Source organism: Silurus aristotelis (genome assembly GCF_946808225.1).
Source record: "Silurus aristotelis genome assembly, chromosome: 5".
Taxonomy (NCBI): Eukaryota; Metazoa; Chordata; class Actinopteri; order Siluriformes; family Siluridae; genus Silurus; species Silurus aristotelis.
Genome location: NC_139578.1, coordinates 13,004,467 through 13,021,051, shown reverse-complemented (window position 1 = coordinate 13,021,051; position 16,585 = coordinate 13,004,467). Strand labels below are relative to the sequence as shown.

Below are 16,585 nucleotides of genomic sequence, written 5' to 3'. Positions count from 1 at the left end.
TATTTAGGGTCATTTGGCCAATTATGGTCCCGCTAAGTGCAAGCCAGAATGGCACATCACTGCAAAAAGCTGTGGTAAACCAACCAGCAGCATAGTGGCAACCGAACATTCAGGAACAAAGACACAGCAGATAGAAACAAAAATCTTAAATTTGGATTTACAAGACATTCTTCCTTTTTCGGATTTTCCCATTAGGGAACCACAGCGGATCATCCTTCTCCATACCCCCCTGTCCTCTACATCTGCCTCTTTCAAACCAACTACCTGCATGTCTTCCCTCACCACATCCATAAACCTCATCCTTGCCCTTCCTCTTTTCCTCCTTCCTGGTGGCTCCATCCTCAGCATTCTCCTACCAATATACCCCATGTCCTTCTTCTGCACATGTCCAAACCATCTCAATCACACCTCCCTCACCTTGTCACCAAAACGGCCTACATGCACAGTCCCTCTAATAAAGCCATTTCTAATCCTGACCATCCTCATCACTCCCAATGAAAATCTTAAAATATTCAGCTCTGCTACCTCCAGCTCCACCTACTGTCTTTTACTCAATGCCACTGTCTATAAACCATACAACATAGCAGGTCTCACCACAGTCCTATAAACTTTCCCTTTTACTCTTGCAGATACCCCATCTATCACAAATCACTCCTGCTATCAATCTTCTCCACCCTGCCTGCACTAATTTCTTCACTTCTCTAACACAATTTTTATTACTATGCATTGTTGACCCCAGATACCTAAACTCATCCACGTTTACCACCTCTTCTCCTTGCAACTGCACCACTCCACTTCCCTCCCTCTCATTCACACACGTGTGTCTTACTCCTACTGACTTTTATTCCCCCTCTCTCCGGCACATACCTCCACCTCTCCAGGCTCTTTTCAACCTGCTCCCTACTCTCACCACAAATCACAATATCTTCCGCAAACATCATAGTCCACGGAGACTCCTGTCTGACTTCGTCAGTCAACCTGTGCATCACCACTGCAAACAGGGCTCAGAGCCGATCCTTGATGCAGTCCAACCTCTACCTTGAACCAGACTGTCGTTCCTTCTGCACACTTCACTGCTGTCACACTGTCCTCAGACATGTCCTGCACCACCCTTACATACTTCTCTGACACACCTGACTTTCTCATACAATACCACAACACCTCTCTCAGCATCCTGTCTTACGTTTTCTCAAAATCCACAAACACACAATGCAACTCCTTCTGACTTTCTCTATACTTCTCCATCAACATTCTCGAAGCAAATATTACGTCCGTAGAGCTCTTCCTCGGCATGAAACCATACTGTTGCTTACAGATGATCACCTCTTCTCTCAGCCTGGCTTCCACAACTCTTACCCATAAATTCATGGTGTGACTGATTCCCCTGTAGTTACTGCACGTCTGCACATCTCCCTTATTCTTAAAAAAACGGTACCAGCACACTCCTTCTCTATTCCTCAGGCATCCTCCCACCATCCAAAATCTTGTTCAACAATCTGGTTAAAAACTCCACTGCAATCTCTCCTAAATATCTCCATGCTTCTACCAGTTTGTCATCTGATCCAACTGACTTTCCACATTTCATCCTCCTAATCGCTGCTCTCACTCCCTCCTTACTGATCCTATCCACTTCCTGCTTTATCATTTCCACACCACCCAACCTTCTCTCGCTCTCATTTTCTTCGTTCAATCAGCTGCTTAAAATACTCCCTCCACCTTCTCAACACACTCTCCTCGCTAGTCAACACATTCCCATCTCCATCCTTTATTGCTCTAACTTGTAGCACATCCTTCCCAGCTCGGTCCCTCTGCCTGGCCAATCGGTACAAATCTTTTTCTGCTTCCTTAGTGTCCAACTTCTCATACAGCTCCTTATATGCCTTTCTCTGCTGCTGCATCTTATTGTCCTGCCTACTTTTGTCATCTGTTTGCTGATCCCAATTCTGTTTCTCCAACCTCTTTCTCCTGATGCTTTTCTGCACTTTCTCATTCCAGCACCACGTCTCTTCGTCTTCCTTTCTATGCACAAATGTCACACCAATACCTTTTCTAGCTGTCTCCCTTATCACATCTGCAGTAGTTGCCAATCATCCAGTACCTCTTTACCACCACTGAGCCCCTGTCTGACCTCTTCTCTGAACCTTACACTACAGTCCTCCTCCTTCAGACCAAAGGACAGTTTTTCACAGATCTAATGTCTATTCATTGTGTTTCTTGTCCCAAGCAAATCTCTTCTGCTTGTCGGTCTTGCAAAATAATGTTTTTTTCTTTGCCCCAATTTAACTATGAAAGTCTGACTTAAGCAGTCCTCTCTAAACAGTGGATGTGGAAATTTGTCTGACACTTGAAATCTGAGAAGGATTTATGTAAATCTGCACGTAAATCTAAACCTTTTCAAAGGCTGGTATAAACTTGTCCTCTGCAGCAGAGGTGGCTCTTGTTCTTTATTTTCTAGGGCAATCCTCATGAAAATCGTCTCCAGGTTATGTATTTTGTATCATATACTCTGAGGAAACTTGAGTTGCGTCAACAACGCTTTGGGAACGATTCCGCTTTGTCCATGCTCTGAATCATGTGTGTAATCCGTCCAATGGAAAGCGTGGCATCACCAGCACGACTAGGAAGCTATAAAAAGTCGGCGCTAGCTTCACACTAGGTTGCCCTGGGGTCCTTAGCATCCCAACGGGTCTCTGCCTAGTGATTGCCCCTCCACAGGTGCATGATGGTGGTTGAGTAGATTTTGAGGGTGGACAGAGCCCACCCTTTGGTGAACTGTTTTTAAAGGAATTCCATGACTGAGCCAACTGGGCAGTTAACTGGATCCAATCGATACAGATCAAACCAACCACTGAACACACGCCTTCTTACGAGGGAGCTCTGGATTGGAAAATGGTCTCTACCACACCGCTCATGAAGCGACGCTTCACGCGGATTACACACATGATTCAGAGCGTGGATAAAGGGATGTCTTGGATGTCTTCAGTATTAATGTACATTGTTGAAAATAATTCAAATAAAGGAAAACCACTAAAGAAGGTATGGGCAATGTTTTGACTGGTTCTGTATATGCACAAAAATTCTTAAGTTTGACAATATTTTCTTCATCACAGGGTGAACCTGGTTTTCTTGGCCCCCAGGGTGAGCCAGGGCTGCCAGGACTACCTGGAACCAAGGTGGGTAAAAACAAAACAAAAAGAAAACCACATCACATCACTGTTTCTGTGCTATACGATGCAAACTCTTAATGGAGAAATGAGCACATTCTACGTGAAAAAAAAAAATTCCACTGCTCAGAAACATCCAATTATATGACAAGGGAACGTCAGAGTTTATTTTATAATTAAAGCAGTGTTCTGGCTAAAGCAGTATGTTCATTGGCTGGTTTGAGACCAAACCCGTGCCCAGTCTTTAGCTGTTGATTTTGTTTCCATGCTTCACGTTTCAGGATTAACACAGGATTGTATGTGTATGAAAGAGAAATGTAAGAAATTGTTAGGTTTCTAGAAGATCAAAACTGTGAAGTGAAGAAAAATGTGACTTTTAAAATAGTTGCATACCATAATAAACTATACTAAAAGTAAAAAAAGAAGATTCAATATTTACTGATTTTCCAAAAACAAATCATAGAGCAGAATCCTCTTTAGGGAACGTGTTAAAACTCTATTTACAATCTTAATAGGGGTCGTCTTTTTAAGAAAAGGTTTTATGAACCCTTTTTTTAAGAAGTAGAAGGGTTAACTGTCTAAGAAATCCTTTTGGAACCTTTTTGCAGGACTGTACACCTGGAAGAATGAATACAATTATATAGAAATGATTGTGCTAAGACCATCTGTATTATTTAAATGTGTAGAGATATTTACAAGAGGCTTATGAGTAAGAATGAAATAATAGTCCCAGTAGAGTATTTTCAAAAATGTCTGTTTCAACAGGGAGAACGAGGAGAGCCAGGACTGCCAGGAAAGGGTGAACGTGGGGAGACAGGCCCATTTGGACCAAAGGTCAGTCTTAGCCACAACATAGTCACTTCGAAAGATGGAGCACTATGATTATCACTGATTACTAAAAAGTCCTCTAGACTCTTGCACATTTCCAGGTGTTCCCAAGACAGGGTTTTTGTTCCCCCCCTAGTGGCCATTTAATAGACAGGTCACATTTCTATTTGCCCATAAGGAAAAAACCTGAAGATAAATAGTGACATGGGGATCAAATAGGGTTCCAGCTGGCATATTTACATTTAACATAAAGGCTCTTATTCACATTTTGGTGTTAGAAGGATATAAATGACTTGACCAGACATTGCGAAGGAAATTACAGGCTTTGCATGAGATTAAGATTTGAGCCCTGATTCTTTCCCTTTTTCATTTACCGGTGATCTTTTCAAAGAGCAGTATGGAATGAAATTTTCGTATGGTAGGCTGGTTCAACAGGTGGTTTCTGCATCAGTTTAAAGAGTGGTATGACAAAATATAATAGGAATTTATTTTACTTACAAGGAGCCCCAAAAGAAAACTAAACCCTTCCCCACTTAAGAACAAGGAATTCCAGTTAAAATTTTCAAACATCCATTAAAATACTATTTATAGATCAAAAGGCTGTAAGTAGAGCTGTGTAAGGAACATGTCTCTTAATTAGGTACCAGGTTGTGTTTTTTCAACCAAAATTAAATATTAGTGTTGGGGAGACTTCTATATTAGTGATTGCTCTTTACTCTAGGGAGCACAAGGCGAGCCAGGAACTCCAGGCCTCAAAGGATCCAAGGTCAGATAGTTAAGATTTTTCTAATTATATTAATACAACATTTGTATGATTTTGCATTAGAGACTATTATGCTGTTTTACTATGCTGTGTGTATTTTTTTTTTAATTGTGACGTCCCCTAAACCTTTGAAAGAAAGACAACTTACTTGGCTATTGTATATATCTTTATTGTTAAAGGGGGACACTGGAGACAAAGGAGATGTTGGACTTACAGGACCCACAGTAAGTATTTTAAATACAGATGGCATCTTGTAAAAAAAATAAACATTTTAGATTATGTCTGAACAACTGAAGGTCAGTTTGAATTCAATTCACTACATTAAATATCTAACAATTTTTCTTTCAATCTTCTTGATCATTGAAAAGCAAAATGTACCCATCTTCAAGAAAGGAACCTTATAAAAATTTAGATATTACTTAGGGCAGGGGTCGGCAACCTTCACCACACAAAGAGCCATTTGGACCTGTTTCCCACAGAGAAGAAAACACTGGGAGCCACAAAACCCTTTTGACATTTAAATTGAAATAATACTACATGTAATTTTTTATTATTTTTTTTTTTTGCCTTTATGCTATGTATAATCAAACCATAATGTGTTGCATTTATGAAATCAATGACCTGCAGAGAGAAGGAAATTACATTTCTGCATGCAACAAAAAAATTTTGAACTCCTTAAAAAAAAGACATTGGGTTAAAGGTTACTTTCAAGTAAAATACTCAATGTCTATTTGAGTCCTTCTTGTATTTATGAAAAGAACGCCGAACATAAATTATCCACCGGCAGCAAACCAAAAATGCCGCCCTCTTCTGTGTGCCGTCAACCAAAGTTTAAGAAGTCGCGTGCCGGTGGGTGTCGCACATCATTAGCGGTTGTGACGCATATGAAGAGCGACAAAAAACTTTAACACGTTTTATTTAGATTTTACAAGATTACCAAAATCTTCAAATTTAGAATTACATTTTAAAAACTAACGAACTAAAATAAAATAAATTTTAATTAAATACTCATTATTTATTTTTTAGAAGAGGGATGAAAGCCGCGGGTTGCCGACCCCTGACTTAGACTCACTGTTAAATAATTACATAAAGTACACAACAAAAATAATTCAATATTAACCAGTTACTAACTTTGAGTATATTAGAAAAAAAGTAATTACAAGCAAAATTATCTGACAATATATTGCATTTAAATGCCTATTTTTGCATTTCTTTCTAAACAAAAGTTAATTAAACTTTATTTTGAGGTTGACAATGACAGTGTTAACATAGTGAAGCTGAAATTAGTTTATCACAAATCAACAGTCAAATTAAGGCTTTTTGGTTATTTGTGGTTATGGATTTTTGCATGATTGAGATTTAGTTTGTTCACAAATTATTTATGTAGAAATAAGTAGTTGTAGAATGCTTTTAATCTGATGCAACAAATATTGGAAAACTATGGGACAAATATATGTGGACACCTGGACACACCCATAAATGTTTCTATCTAAAGTTGGAAGCACACAATTCAAATTTCCCTTCACTGGAATTAAGAAGCTCAAACATGTTCAATCTTGACATTGCCCCTGTTAAAGAAGCTAGGCCTATAAAGATTTAGACCTGCACAGAGCCCTGACCTTAACCCCACTAAACATTTTTAGAATGCATACCAGATCTCCTCACCCAGCATCTATACCTTATCACACTAATGCACTTATGACTGAATGAACACAAGTCTCCACAGTCACACTTAATCTAGTGGAAAGAGTGGAGTTTATTGTAACAGCAACAGTAAATCTGTAATGGGATGTTTCCAAAAGCAAATATTGTTGAAATGTTTAGATCCACAAACCTTGGACATATAATGTATGCATATTTTAAAGGTTTAGTAGTTAATTTATTTTTATTATTGATATAAGTATATACTTGATATTCTTGTACATATTAAACATTTAAAAAACAGCAGCAGAAATGCAACAGTGTAGTAATTTGCTTAGAAAACCATTTTGGGAATCTTCCCAGTAAAATTGTCTGCATTTGATCATTTGGTAACCCTTCAAAACCCTGTTAACAGTCCATTCATTAATGACAAAATATTATCAAAGGGTCCAGCTGGAGAAAAAGGTGACCAGGGAACGACTGAAATAATTGACTACAATGGAAACATCCAAGAAGCACTTCAGGTCAGAATGCACAGTTTTTTTTAATAAGACATATTACATGTCCATTAGTTTTTCATGTGATTTAATCACAGATATCAGTGTAATCATTTTTTAATTTTGGTATGTATTAATAAAATATTTTATATTATTCTCTATGACAATTGTTATCTGTTCATTGGTAATTTGTTGTTTGAGTATAAAATGCACAACATTCATTCAAACCTTTATTAGTAAATGTTATGCATTCACCAACACTTGGCATTCCAGCAAAGAGGGCAGACGTTCTAGTATTCTTATCTTCTCACTTCACCTAATCTAATCACTTTTCACTGCCTCCTCTCTGCCTACAGAAGATAACCACTATTACAGTGACGGTAATAAATCTCCGTCTTGTCTGTGTATATATCATTGCTGTACTTTGCCCTGCATGGACCCAAATCTGTCCCTATAAATGTTCTCCTCTGCTAATAATGGGCCTCACCTTGATGCTGAGTTACAAGTCCTGGCTAAAGACATTGTTCTAGATGTTATACATCCGTTTTAACATACCTTCTTGTTTAGTGTCATAATGAGCATGGTTTGGAAGTTACTGACACTTGGTAGAAGATTAATGAAGGTTTTTGTAAAATCAAAGAAAGAGTTTTGTTTTATTGGAGCAGTCATTGACCTCTCTAACCGAAATAAGAGGATAGGAGGGACTTGGGCCTCATTCATTGTACCTGGTTAGGGAAGTTGCTACTCATCCTGAAGCAGTTTATATTACAGCATTGCATCATTTATAGATTTGTTTAACAGTTACATCCATTTTGTCAAATAAAATTTTTGTTATTTGCTACCACATTAGATAATGAATAGAGTTTTCTTTCTGTATGTCGGTTATATAATGCCTAAAATACTTTTTTTTAGGCATTATTTATGTGCTTATGTACTCAATATGCATATGTGTCACGTGTGTGTTTGTGTTTAAAAAAAAGAACATGAGGAATCATTTTTACACACAAACCCAACAATAATTTTGATTCACTTTCCAATTCATTTAGCAGATAAAAATAAAGCATGTACGTGCACCTTCCTATTTCTTTTTTGATTCTACCATGTTTTCCAGTACTGTGTGACTTTCTTGAAACAAAAATCTTTCATTGATGCAGGAGCACAAGTAACTTTTGTCTGATTTGCAAAATATTCACTGTTAAAGATGATGTACTTTTAAGGCTATGAAGGCTATTATAAATAAATGAACTGGATTGTAGTTTGTAAATATGACTGCTATTGTCACCTGATTTAAAACTGTGTTGTTTACATGACAACTTCTTTTTTAACTAAATAAAAGAATAAACTATCACTGTTGGTTCAATAATTCCAGAGTGCTAGGTGTTCAATTAAGTGAATTAAGCAGTGCATAAACTCAAATTTATATATATATAAATTTATATATTAATATAATATATATATAGACATTAGGTGCACATAGATGCTTTACTTACCTGACACTGTTCCTGAAAATGTGTATACTCTATCACTATAGAATATATACAATGGGCCAAGCAGTTTGGGTTTCAGATATTTGGAAGTGTAAAGTTGTACCACAGACATTTAGTATTTAGTGACTACAAAAGTAGTGGTTATCCTGGGGTCTTCTGGGGGTCTCTTGTTAGACCTTTCCTGAATGAGTTGATGCTTTTCCTAAATATAGGTTATTTTCAGATCTTAAAACAAATTAATTGACATTCATTCTAAATAACATTGAGTTTCTTGTATTTTTTTTACATTACTGATTGATGAGAGAAGTCAAAAAGATTTAATTGGTATGGATAAACCAGCTGCAATGAATGGAGTATTGGAATAACAGTCGTAGATGCTTGCAAGAGATATATAGCTGGCTGGCATTCCCTAGTGTGTTGGAACCCTTTAACACATTTCTGTATAATGGATGCATAGTGTTGAGTTAATGGTTGTTCATACTCATTTGTTTGCTCATTTGTTTGTTAGGGTCCCCCTGGGCCTTCTGGACCAGTTGGACCACAGGGCATTAAGGTATTAATAGAAGAATTGTCTACTAAATGACAAGAAACAGTTCAAGTCAACAAAACATAACAAATATAAGAGAAATGGCAACTACTTAGCATGATAAAATGTATAGGACCATGGAAGCATAAGTTTGACTACTGATCAAAGAAATTCAATATATTCTTTTGACAGGGTGATCAGGGCCCTCCAGGTCTACCAGGCCTTGATGGCGAGAGGGTAAGGCAAAAAACATTGGCAGTTTTTTTTTTATCTCATGTAGTCCCTTTTCTGTGTAAATTAAAACTAAGATTAGCCCACTATATCATAATGTTGCAGCATTACATACATATTACATACATGTATACATATATATTCTATTTTTAGGGTCACAAGGGCTCAAAAGGAGACATGGGAATGCCAGGAATGTCTGGTGATAAGGGATCAGTAGGATTGCCTGGGATACCAGTAAGGGTCACATATTTTTCCATATACATATATATATTATTACTTTTAAGTAGTATAAGAAAGTGCTGACTGTATTTAGAAATTAGAATCATGTTGATGATAATAATGATGTCTATGCAGGGTTTTAATGGTCAGAAAGGAGACAAAGGTGATGCTGGCCTGCCTGGACCACAAGGACCATCTGTAAGTTTAGAATACATTAGGGAATAATTGTATAATGCAAGACTGCCTCATGCACTGTATTTCTTGTTTCAACAGATTATAGGGCCTCCAGGGGCACCTGGTCCACATGGTCCTCCGGGTCCAATGGTAAGCCTCTGTGGTCATTTCTGAAAATTTTGCTATTTTGCACAGACTTTGCTATGTCATTTTTGTGGATAAAGTAAACAGAATTTTGTGCACTTTCTTTTACATTCATAAACATATTATACAAAATTCTATTCAATAGCTGACACCTATTAACATAGTATATATGCAGGCAACATTTTGAAAGTTTTAAACTAAGGAAATAAAGAATTAAAAAATTGGCAGATTTTTTTATGCTTAGTAGCTTTTCAGTGAAACATTTCACATTTTCTGACTGTAATGTACAAATTATAGAACCTAAAAGATTTATTTAATTCTATACATACAAAATATGTTTATTTGTACACTACATATTTTATATGCTTTTTTATTCTTGGTTCTTTTAAGGGCCCACATGGATTCCCTGGACAAAAGGTGAGGGGAAAAAAAACACCAAAAAAACCCATAACTGAACATTGCAAAAAAAATTTCTTATGGAATGGTGATTAAATTAGTAAGATGTATTTTGTATCTCAACCACCTAACATGGTTAAGGGCTTTGCTTAAGAGTTTGCCATGGGATATTTGGGATTTAAACTAATAACCATCCATTTACTAGCAGAGAACCATAACTACTGAGCTAGAGCTTATATCCTTTCATTGTCTTCCCACTGGAATCTTTCTGACAACTGAAGCTAAGTAAGCTTTAGATGCATCTTTCCCTGAACCAAGCTCTGCTGCTCCTCTTCATTTAGGGGGAAGCAGGTTTGCCTGGTTTAAAGGGAGCACGCGGGGAGTCCGGGCATAAGGGGGACCGCGGACCCCTGGGCCTCCCTGTAAGTAGTCAGAATAAACTATGCATGCTGTCATATTAATGCCAAAATCTAATCCCTGCAACCTCTAACACAACATCTTCCAGCACAATTCTTTCATTCTCGATACTCTTGTGATTTCTGTATAAGGCTCACGTCTCCTTTTTTCTTCTTCACTTTCAACATTGCTTGCTCTTATTTGCTTGTACTCCTCCTCTGTTGATGTCTTTTATGGATACTGTACTTCCCACTTTGTGTTAACAACTCAGTTGACAGTTTTTTGGTCACCTCACAGTTCATCATGTACTAATCCCTGTCTTCATGTCACTCATACCTCCACAAACTCACAGGGAGCGTCTGGCTTGGATGGCAAGCCTGGATTAAGGGTGAGTCTTATGTAAACAAGCTTTATCCCCAAGATGCCTTCTCTCTTTAGGATTCAAAACAGCAAACTGGACAAAAGGTCTGAGGGGGACATCAGAATTAACAATACTCCAGTGCTCTTTTTCAGGATGCTATTCGAATGCTAATTTTCAGTGTTCATACATACTTTATATGAAACATATCTTTCAATAAATGGTCAAAAATGCCAAACAAGATCCCTGTCTGTCTGCTGACGAGTGTAAAATTAACACCGAATTAACACCCAGTCATCTATTAACATATTGCCATTTGTCATTATCACTGTGTTTCTTTTGGGATTGGCTTCTGCATGGAAGTTTTAGGTCTTTTGTGAAATAAAAGCAAATGAGCAAATATATGCCAAGCATACACATTTAAAATCATCATTATACACATGGTAGATGTATTATTTTCTTTGAGAATTTTGATGGAGAAGTATAGAGAAGGTCAGAAGGAGTTGCATTATATGTTTGTGGATTAGGAGAAAGCGTACAACACGGTGCCGAGAGAGGAAATTGTGGTATGAGAAAGTCAGGTGTGTCATGTGAGGGTGGTGCAGGACATGTATGAGAGCAGTGTGACAGCAGTAAAGTGTGCAGTAGGAACGACAGACTGGTTAAAGGTGGAGGTTGGACTGCATCAATGATCGGCTCTGAGCACTTTCCTGTTTGCAGTGGTGATGGACAGGTTAATGGTCCAGGTCAGACAGGAGTCCCCATGGACTATGATGTTTGCGGATGATATTGTTATTTGTGGTGAGAGTAGGGAGCAGGTTGAAAAAAGCCCGGAGAGATGGAGGTACGTGCTGGAGAGAAGGGGAATGAAAGTCAGGAGGAGTAAGACAGAGTACGTGTGTGAATGAGAGGGCGGGCAGTGGAGTGGTGTGGTTGCAGGGAGAAGAGGTGGAGAAGGTGGAGGAGTTCAGGTACCTGGGGTCAACAGTGCAAAGTAATGGAGAGTGTGTTAGAGAAGTGAAGAAAAGTGTGCAGGTGGGGTGGAGTGGGTGGAGAAGAGTGGCAGGAGTGATTTGTGTTAGAAGAGTGTCTGCTAGAGTGAAAGTTAATAGGACTGTGGTGAGACCTGCCATGTTGTATGGTTTAGAGACAGTGGCATTGAGTAAAAGACAGGAGGTGGAGCTGGAGGTAGCAGAGCTGAGGTTGAGGTTTTTGTTGAGAGTGACGAGGATGGACAGTATTAGAAATTAGTTTATTAGAGGGACAGCGTTTTGGAGACAAGGTTAGGGAGGCAAGATTGAGATGGTTTGGACATGTGCAGAGGAGGGACATGGGGTATATCAGTAGGAGAATGCTGAGAATAGAGCCACCAGAAAGGAGGAAAAGAGAAAGGCCAAGGAGCCGGTTTATGGATGTGGTGAGGGAAGACATGCAGGTAGTTGGTTTAAAAAAGGCAGATGTAGAGGACAGGGGGGTGTGGTGACAGATGATCCTCTGTGGCAACCCCTAATGGGAGAAGAAGAAAATTATCCACATGGTTTTTAAACAAATAAAGACATTACTTTGAAGTGATGTGGCCATTTTAGAAAAAAATAAGAAATTTTAGAAAAAAAGAGAAATTACATTGTTTTCACTAAATATGGGAAAAAACTAAATAAATAATACAGTGAATTTAATGTTTTGTTTGAAGGGTACAGATGGCCCAGCTGGTGCTCCTGGTCCTGCTGGTCCTAAAGGCGATATAGTAAGTTTAAAGAAAATACTGGGCAACAAGGCCATATCTGAATTGCATTGATTGAGCCACCATTATATGATGTTTAATATATAACTATGTATTAGTTTGCTAGCAAACAATGAAACAAAGACATACCCTGATCAAGAGTGTAAGCCATCCATACGTGCTGTTTGCTATAGTTACAATCTGCTATGTCAGATAGAGTGCTAAAGAAAGAAAATGCTACAAAATGGATGAGCGATGGCGCGACATTAGCTTATGTTTGTTAAAGTAAGCGCACCAAGGAAACAGAGTGGCCTACTTTTGGCCTGTTCGGCGCCGCGGTATGGGCGGTCATCGACAAGTTTCAGGAGTCGAAAAAGCAATTGGTGGTGTCCCAGCGGTACCTTCCATGCCGCTTTTTTTTTTTTTTTTGGCGCAGCCCCAGCCCAGCACAGCTGGGCATCATGAAGCGGGCCGGCCAACCTGAGGGTGGTCCTCTCCCCGAACAAACGAGCAGTGGTGCATTGGTTCTGACAATCAGAGTGCCCTACTTCGGGGAGTGCGCTGTACACCTCATTATTCAGTGCTCGTACCTCCTCGCGGACTGGTTTGTCACGATAGATCTAAGGGACGCCTTTTTCCACATAGCCATTCTTCCCACTCACAGGAAGTTCCTGAGGTTTGCTTTTAGGGGCGATGCTTACCAATATCGGGTCCTCCCATTCGGCCTAGCATTCTAAACTATATCGATGACTGGTTGATATTAGCTGGATCAGAGCTTTAGGCGGTCCGGCATTTATGAAGGAGCTGGGGTTAGGACTAAAAGCAAGGAAGAGTGTGCTTTTTTCAGTACAGAGAACCACCTTCTTGGGCGTGGTGTGGGACTCGACCATGTTGCTGGCACAATTGTCTTCCACCTGGATTGAAGCTATCCTCATGGCAGTCAGGAGAGTAAGAGAAGGCCAGTCACTACGTCTTTCATGGCACATAAACTGCCTGGAGATGATGGCTGTGTTTTTGGCACTAAAGCACTTCATCTGAGACCTGAGAGACCTAAGGGTCTCTGACTTGCCCGTTGTGTTGGCGGCTCTATCTGAGCCCCCCTTTGAACATTTGGTCAAGGTGGCCCTTAGGTACCTGTCGGTAAAGACCGCCTTTCTTCTGGCAATATCCTTCATTAAGAGGGTTGGGGACCCACAGGCTCTTTCTGTGGCCCCGTCTCTCCTGGAGTTTGCCCCTGGCATGGCCAGCGCTTTTCTCTACCCTAAACTTGGGTGTGTGCCTAAGGTGCCTACAGCTTCTTCACGACTTGTCATACTGCAGGCATTCTGTCCTCCTCCTTTCCTACCCCCTGACCAGGAGACACAAAATCGACTGTCCATGGAGAAAGTTGGAGCAGCTGTGTGTCTGCTATGGCCCAAATAGGAAAGGTTTTCCGGCCAATAAGCAGATTCTCAGCAGATGGATTGTGGATGTCATTTCCTCCTCCTATGAGTCCTTTGGTCTTCCCACTCCTTTCGGAGTCAAGGCTCATTCCATCCAGGGTATGGCGGCATTGTATATGCATTGTAGATGCATTGTATATGCAGCATCTGCAATATGTACAGTATACCATCCTCAGACCACTCACCTTGATAAGAATAGCCAGATAATGAGCCCGCATAGCTAGATTGAATTATAGCAAACAAATGTGGGGTTATTGTCATTGTCAAGAGTTTTGCAATTTGTATGCTCCAAAAAAATGAGAGAACGAGGATATTCCTCAAATTCCGAATTAAACCAACTTAGCAGTTGGAGAAGTATGTTTAAGGAGATTTTATCAAAAAAAAGCTCAGTGATCAAATTCAAATTCAAGCTTATAATTAGTTAAAACATCTCAAATATTATCTTAAAAAAATAATAAATACAAAAAAAAAAAAATATATATATATATATATTTTTTTTTTTTTTTTTTTTTTTTTTTTTTTTTCAATGATTATATTTACTTGTTGCAGGGTGAGAAAGGTGCTACAGGTGAACCTGGACCAAGAGGCCCATATGGATTACCTGTAAGTCCATTGTTTTAATTTTACTATCGGAAAAAGTACATATATTAGTACTGATACCATTACAAATATAAGTATAAAGGATTTTTATTGTGTAAATTATATTTTTCTTCTCAGGGTGCTCCTGGGACACCAGGCTTGGATGTGAGTTGACAGTCATCATTATTTGTGAAACTTACTTTTTTTGCTGTTCCGTTGGTTTCATAATAGCATTTTGCCACTCATGTTATGCAGTCCTCAGTAGTTAGGCCGCAAGGCATGTGTAATTATTTAAAGTTGTATTTTTCAGGGGTTACCAGGCTTAAGGGGAGAGAAGGGTGACTTGGGGGAAAGAGGAGAAAAGGTGATCATGATATAGATAAGTTTGCTCAGGGAATTTTTCAGCAAAACTTAATTAGAAGATCTGGTGTCAATGGACCATAAAAGCTGATCTATAGAAACAGGAGTATTGGCAATGATATTATACATTACCAGAATTATTTCTATAGTCTAATGTTTAACTGTAATTTAATCATTGCAATACCATGTCCTTTATCTGCCATATGCTCCACAAGGACAATAAATACTGAATGGAAACACATATCTTGTTCCCCATTTAGTAGCATGCTCTCAATTCATTCATTCTTCTTCAGTAACTACTTTGTCTAGGTTGGGATCACAATAGATACGGAGTCTATACCTGCTACATTTTTGGAAAATAGGAGAAAAAAAACAACAGAAAATCCAGTGAGCATGCTCAAAGTTTAAGAAATTATTACCATTCAACATTTCAAAATTTTCACATCATTTAATCACCACATAATCACCCGTGATAAAAACTATATATTTTGGGATTTGATTTAATTTAATCTGGCCTTGAACCAACAGTAAATAATTTAGAGCTAGTCCATTGACAGCAGAAATAACTGCTGAAATTTTGATCTGCATTATTCCTACAGATTGTCCTTTCATTTCTCTCATGCATGCTGATCATTTCACTGCTAATTTATTTCACTCTAACTTAGCTCTTTTTATCATTTGACTGACACTGGGCAGTTTTATACATGTTTAAATGTCATGGAATGTGTTAGTTATACTTTGCTGACAATAATAAGCGAACAAATATATATTTATTTTTCTGCACATTGCAATTTAATCAGTTTTTAAACAGTTGTAGTAAAGTCCATTTCAGGTCACAAAGAAGATGCCTGGCAGCTGGTATAATATGAATAGTTTTTTTTTAATTAACTTTCATAAATATACTGTGATGAAATATGGTGGAAGCTATCGTTAACATATATTATCTAATAGTGCATTAAAAATTTGCATGTTTTTCTTTATCGTCAGATTCCATGACATGATGGGTAGACATTTTTTTATCCCTGCTGGTTGTGTATTAATAATAACAAATATTGCCTCATTTATATGCAGCCAATCAATTTTAGGGAAACTGTATCCCTTTCTTGTAGAGACAGTTGCACATTCAACATACTCACAATATACTTTAATAGGAACACCTGTGCACCTGCACATTCATGCAGTAATCTAATCAGCTATTCATATGGCAGTATTCCAATGCAAAAATCCTGCAGATGCAGGGCAAGTGCTTCAGGTAATCTTCACATTAAACATCAGCCTGGGGAAAAGGTGCAATCTCTGTGAGTTTTTTCTGTGGCATGCTTGTTGGCACCAAATGGGCTGGGTTTTAAAGGTCTATAATATAGACAAAATTTTTAATTCATGAATTAAAACATCATTATTAAGCAGTTCATATAGATAATGTCAGATTTTTAAAGCACACAAATATTGTAAAAAGGGATACGGTTTCTTGGCTGTGTGATTTACATGTAGATAAGGTGCTTTTGGGATCTGGGGTGTCTTCCCCACACTTTCTCTTCCTTTGTGGCCTCTGAAACTCATCATTCCTTCTCCCTTCACCTGCAATGGTTCCTCCTTTCTGATATCCTATCCCTATCTAATGTCCTTTCCTTTACTGGATGATAGCTTTACCCTTACTGAC

At 38.5% G+C, this 16,585-nt stretch overlaps 1 protein-coding gene across 3 annotated transcripts in view; it reads left to right on the top strand.

Moving 5' to 3' along the window:
- Positions 1-16,585, top strand: part of col25a1 (collagen type XXV alpha 1 chain) — a 158,281-nt gene that overhangs the window by 134,786 nt on the left and 6,910 nt on the right. For all 3 annotated transcript variants that reach the window (XM_083542268.1, XM_083542267.1, XM_083542266.1), the window contains 18 exons: positions 3,111-3,173; positions 3,930-3,998; positions 4,714-4,758; positions 4,935-4,979; positions 6,843-6,920; positions 7,250-7,273; positions 8,889-8,933; positions 9,099-9,143; positions 9,291-9,371; positions 9,492-9,554; positions 9,630-9,680; positions 10,065-10,091; positions 10,412-10,492; positions 10,819-10,854; positions 12,515-12,568; positions 14,536-14,589; positions 14,704-14,730; positions 14,876-14,929. In XM_083542268.1, the coding sequence (XP_083398394.1) occupies positions 3,111-3,173; positions 3,930-3,998; positions 4,714-4,758; positions 4,935-4,979; positions 6,843-6,920; positions 7,250-7,273; positions 8,889-8,933; positions 9,099-9,143; positions 9,291-9,371; positions 9,492-9,554; positions 9,630-9,680; positions 10,065-10,091; positions 10,412-10,492; positions 10,819-10,854; positions 12,515-12,568; positions 14,536-14,589; positions 14,704-14,730; positions 14,876-14,929 (942 nt within the window). The remainder of the gene's footprint in view (positions 1-3,110; positions 3,174-3,929; positions 3,999-4,713; positions 4,759-4,934; positions 4,980-6,842; positions 6,921-7,249; positions 7,274-8,888; positions 8,934-9,098; positions 9,144-9,290; positions 9,372-9,491; positions 9,555-9,629; positions 9,681-10,064; positions 10,092-10,411; positions 10,493-10,818; positions 10,855-12,514; positions 12,569-14,535; positions 14,590-14,703; positions 14,731-14,875; positions 14,930-16,585) is intronic.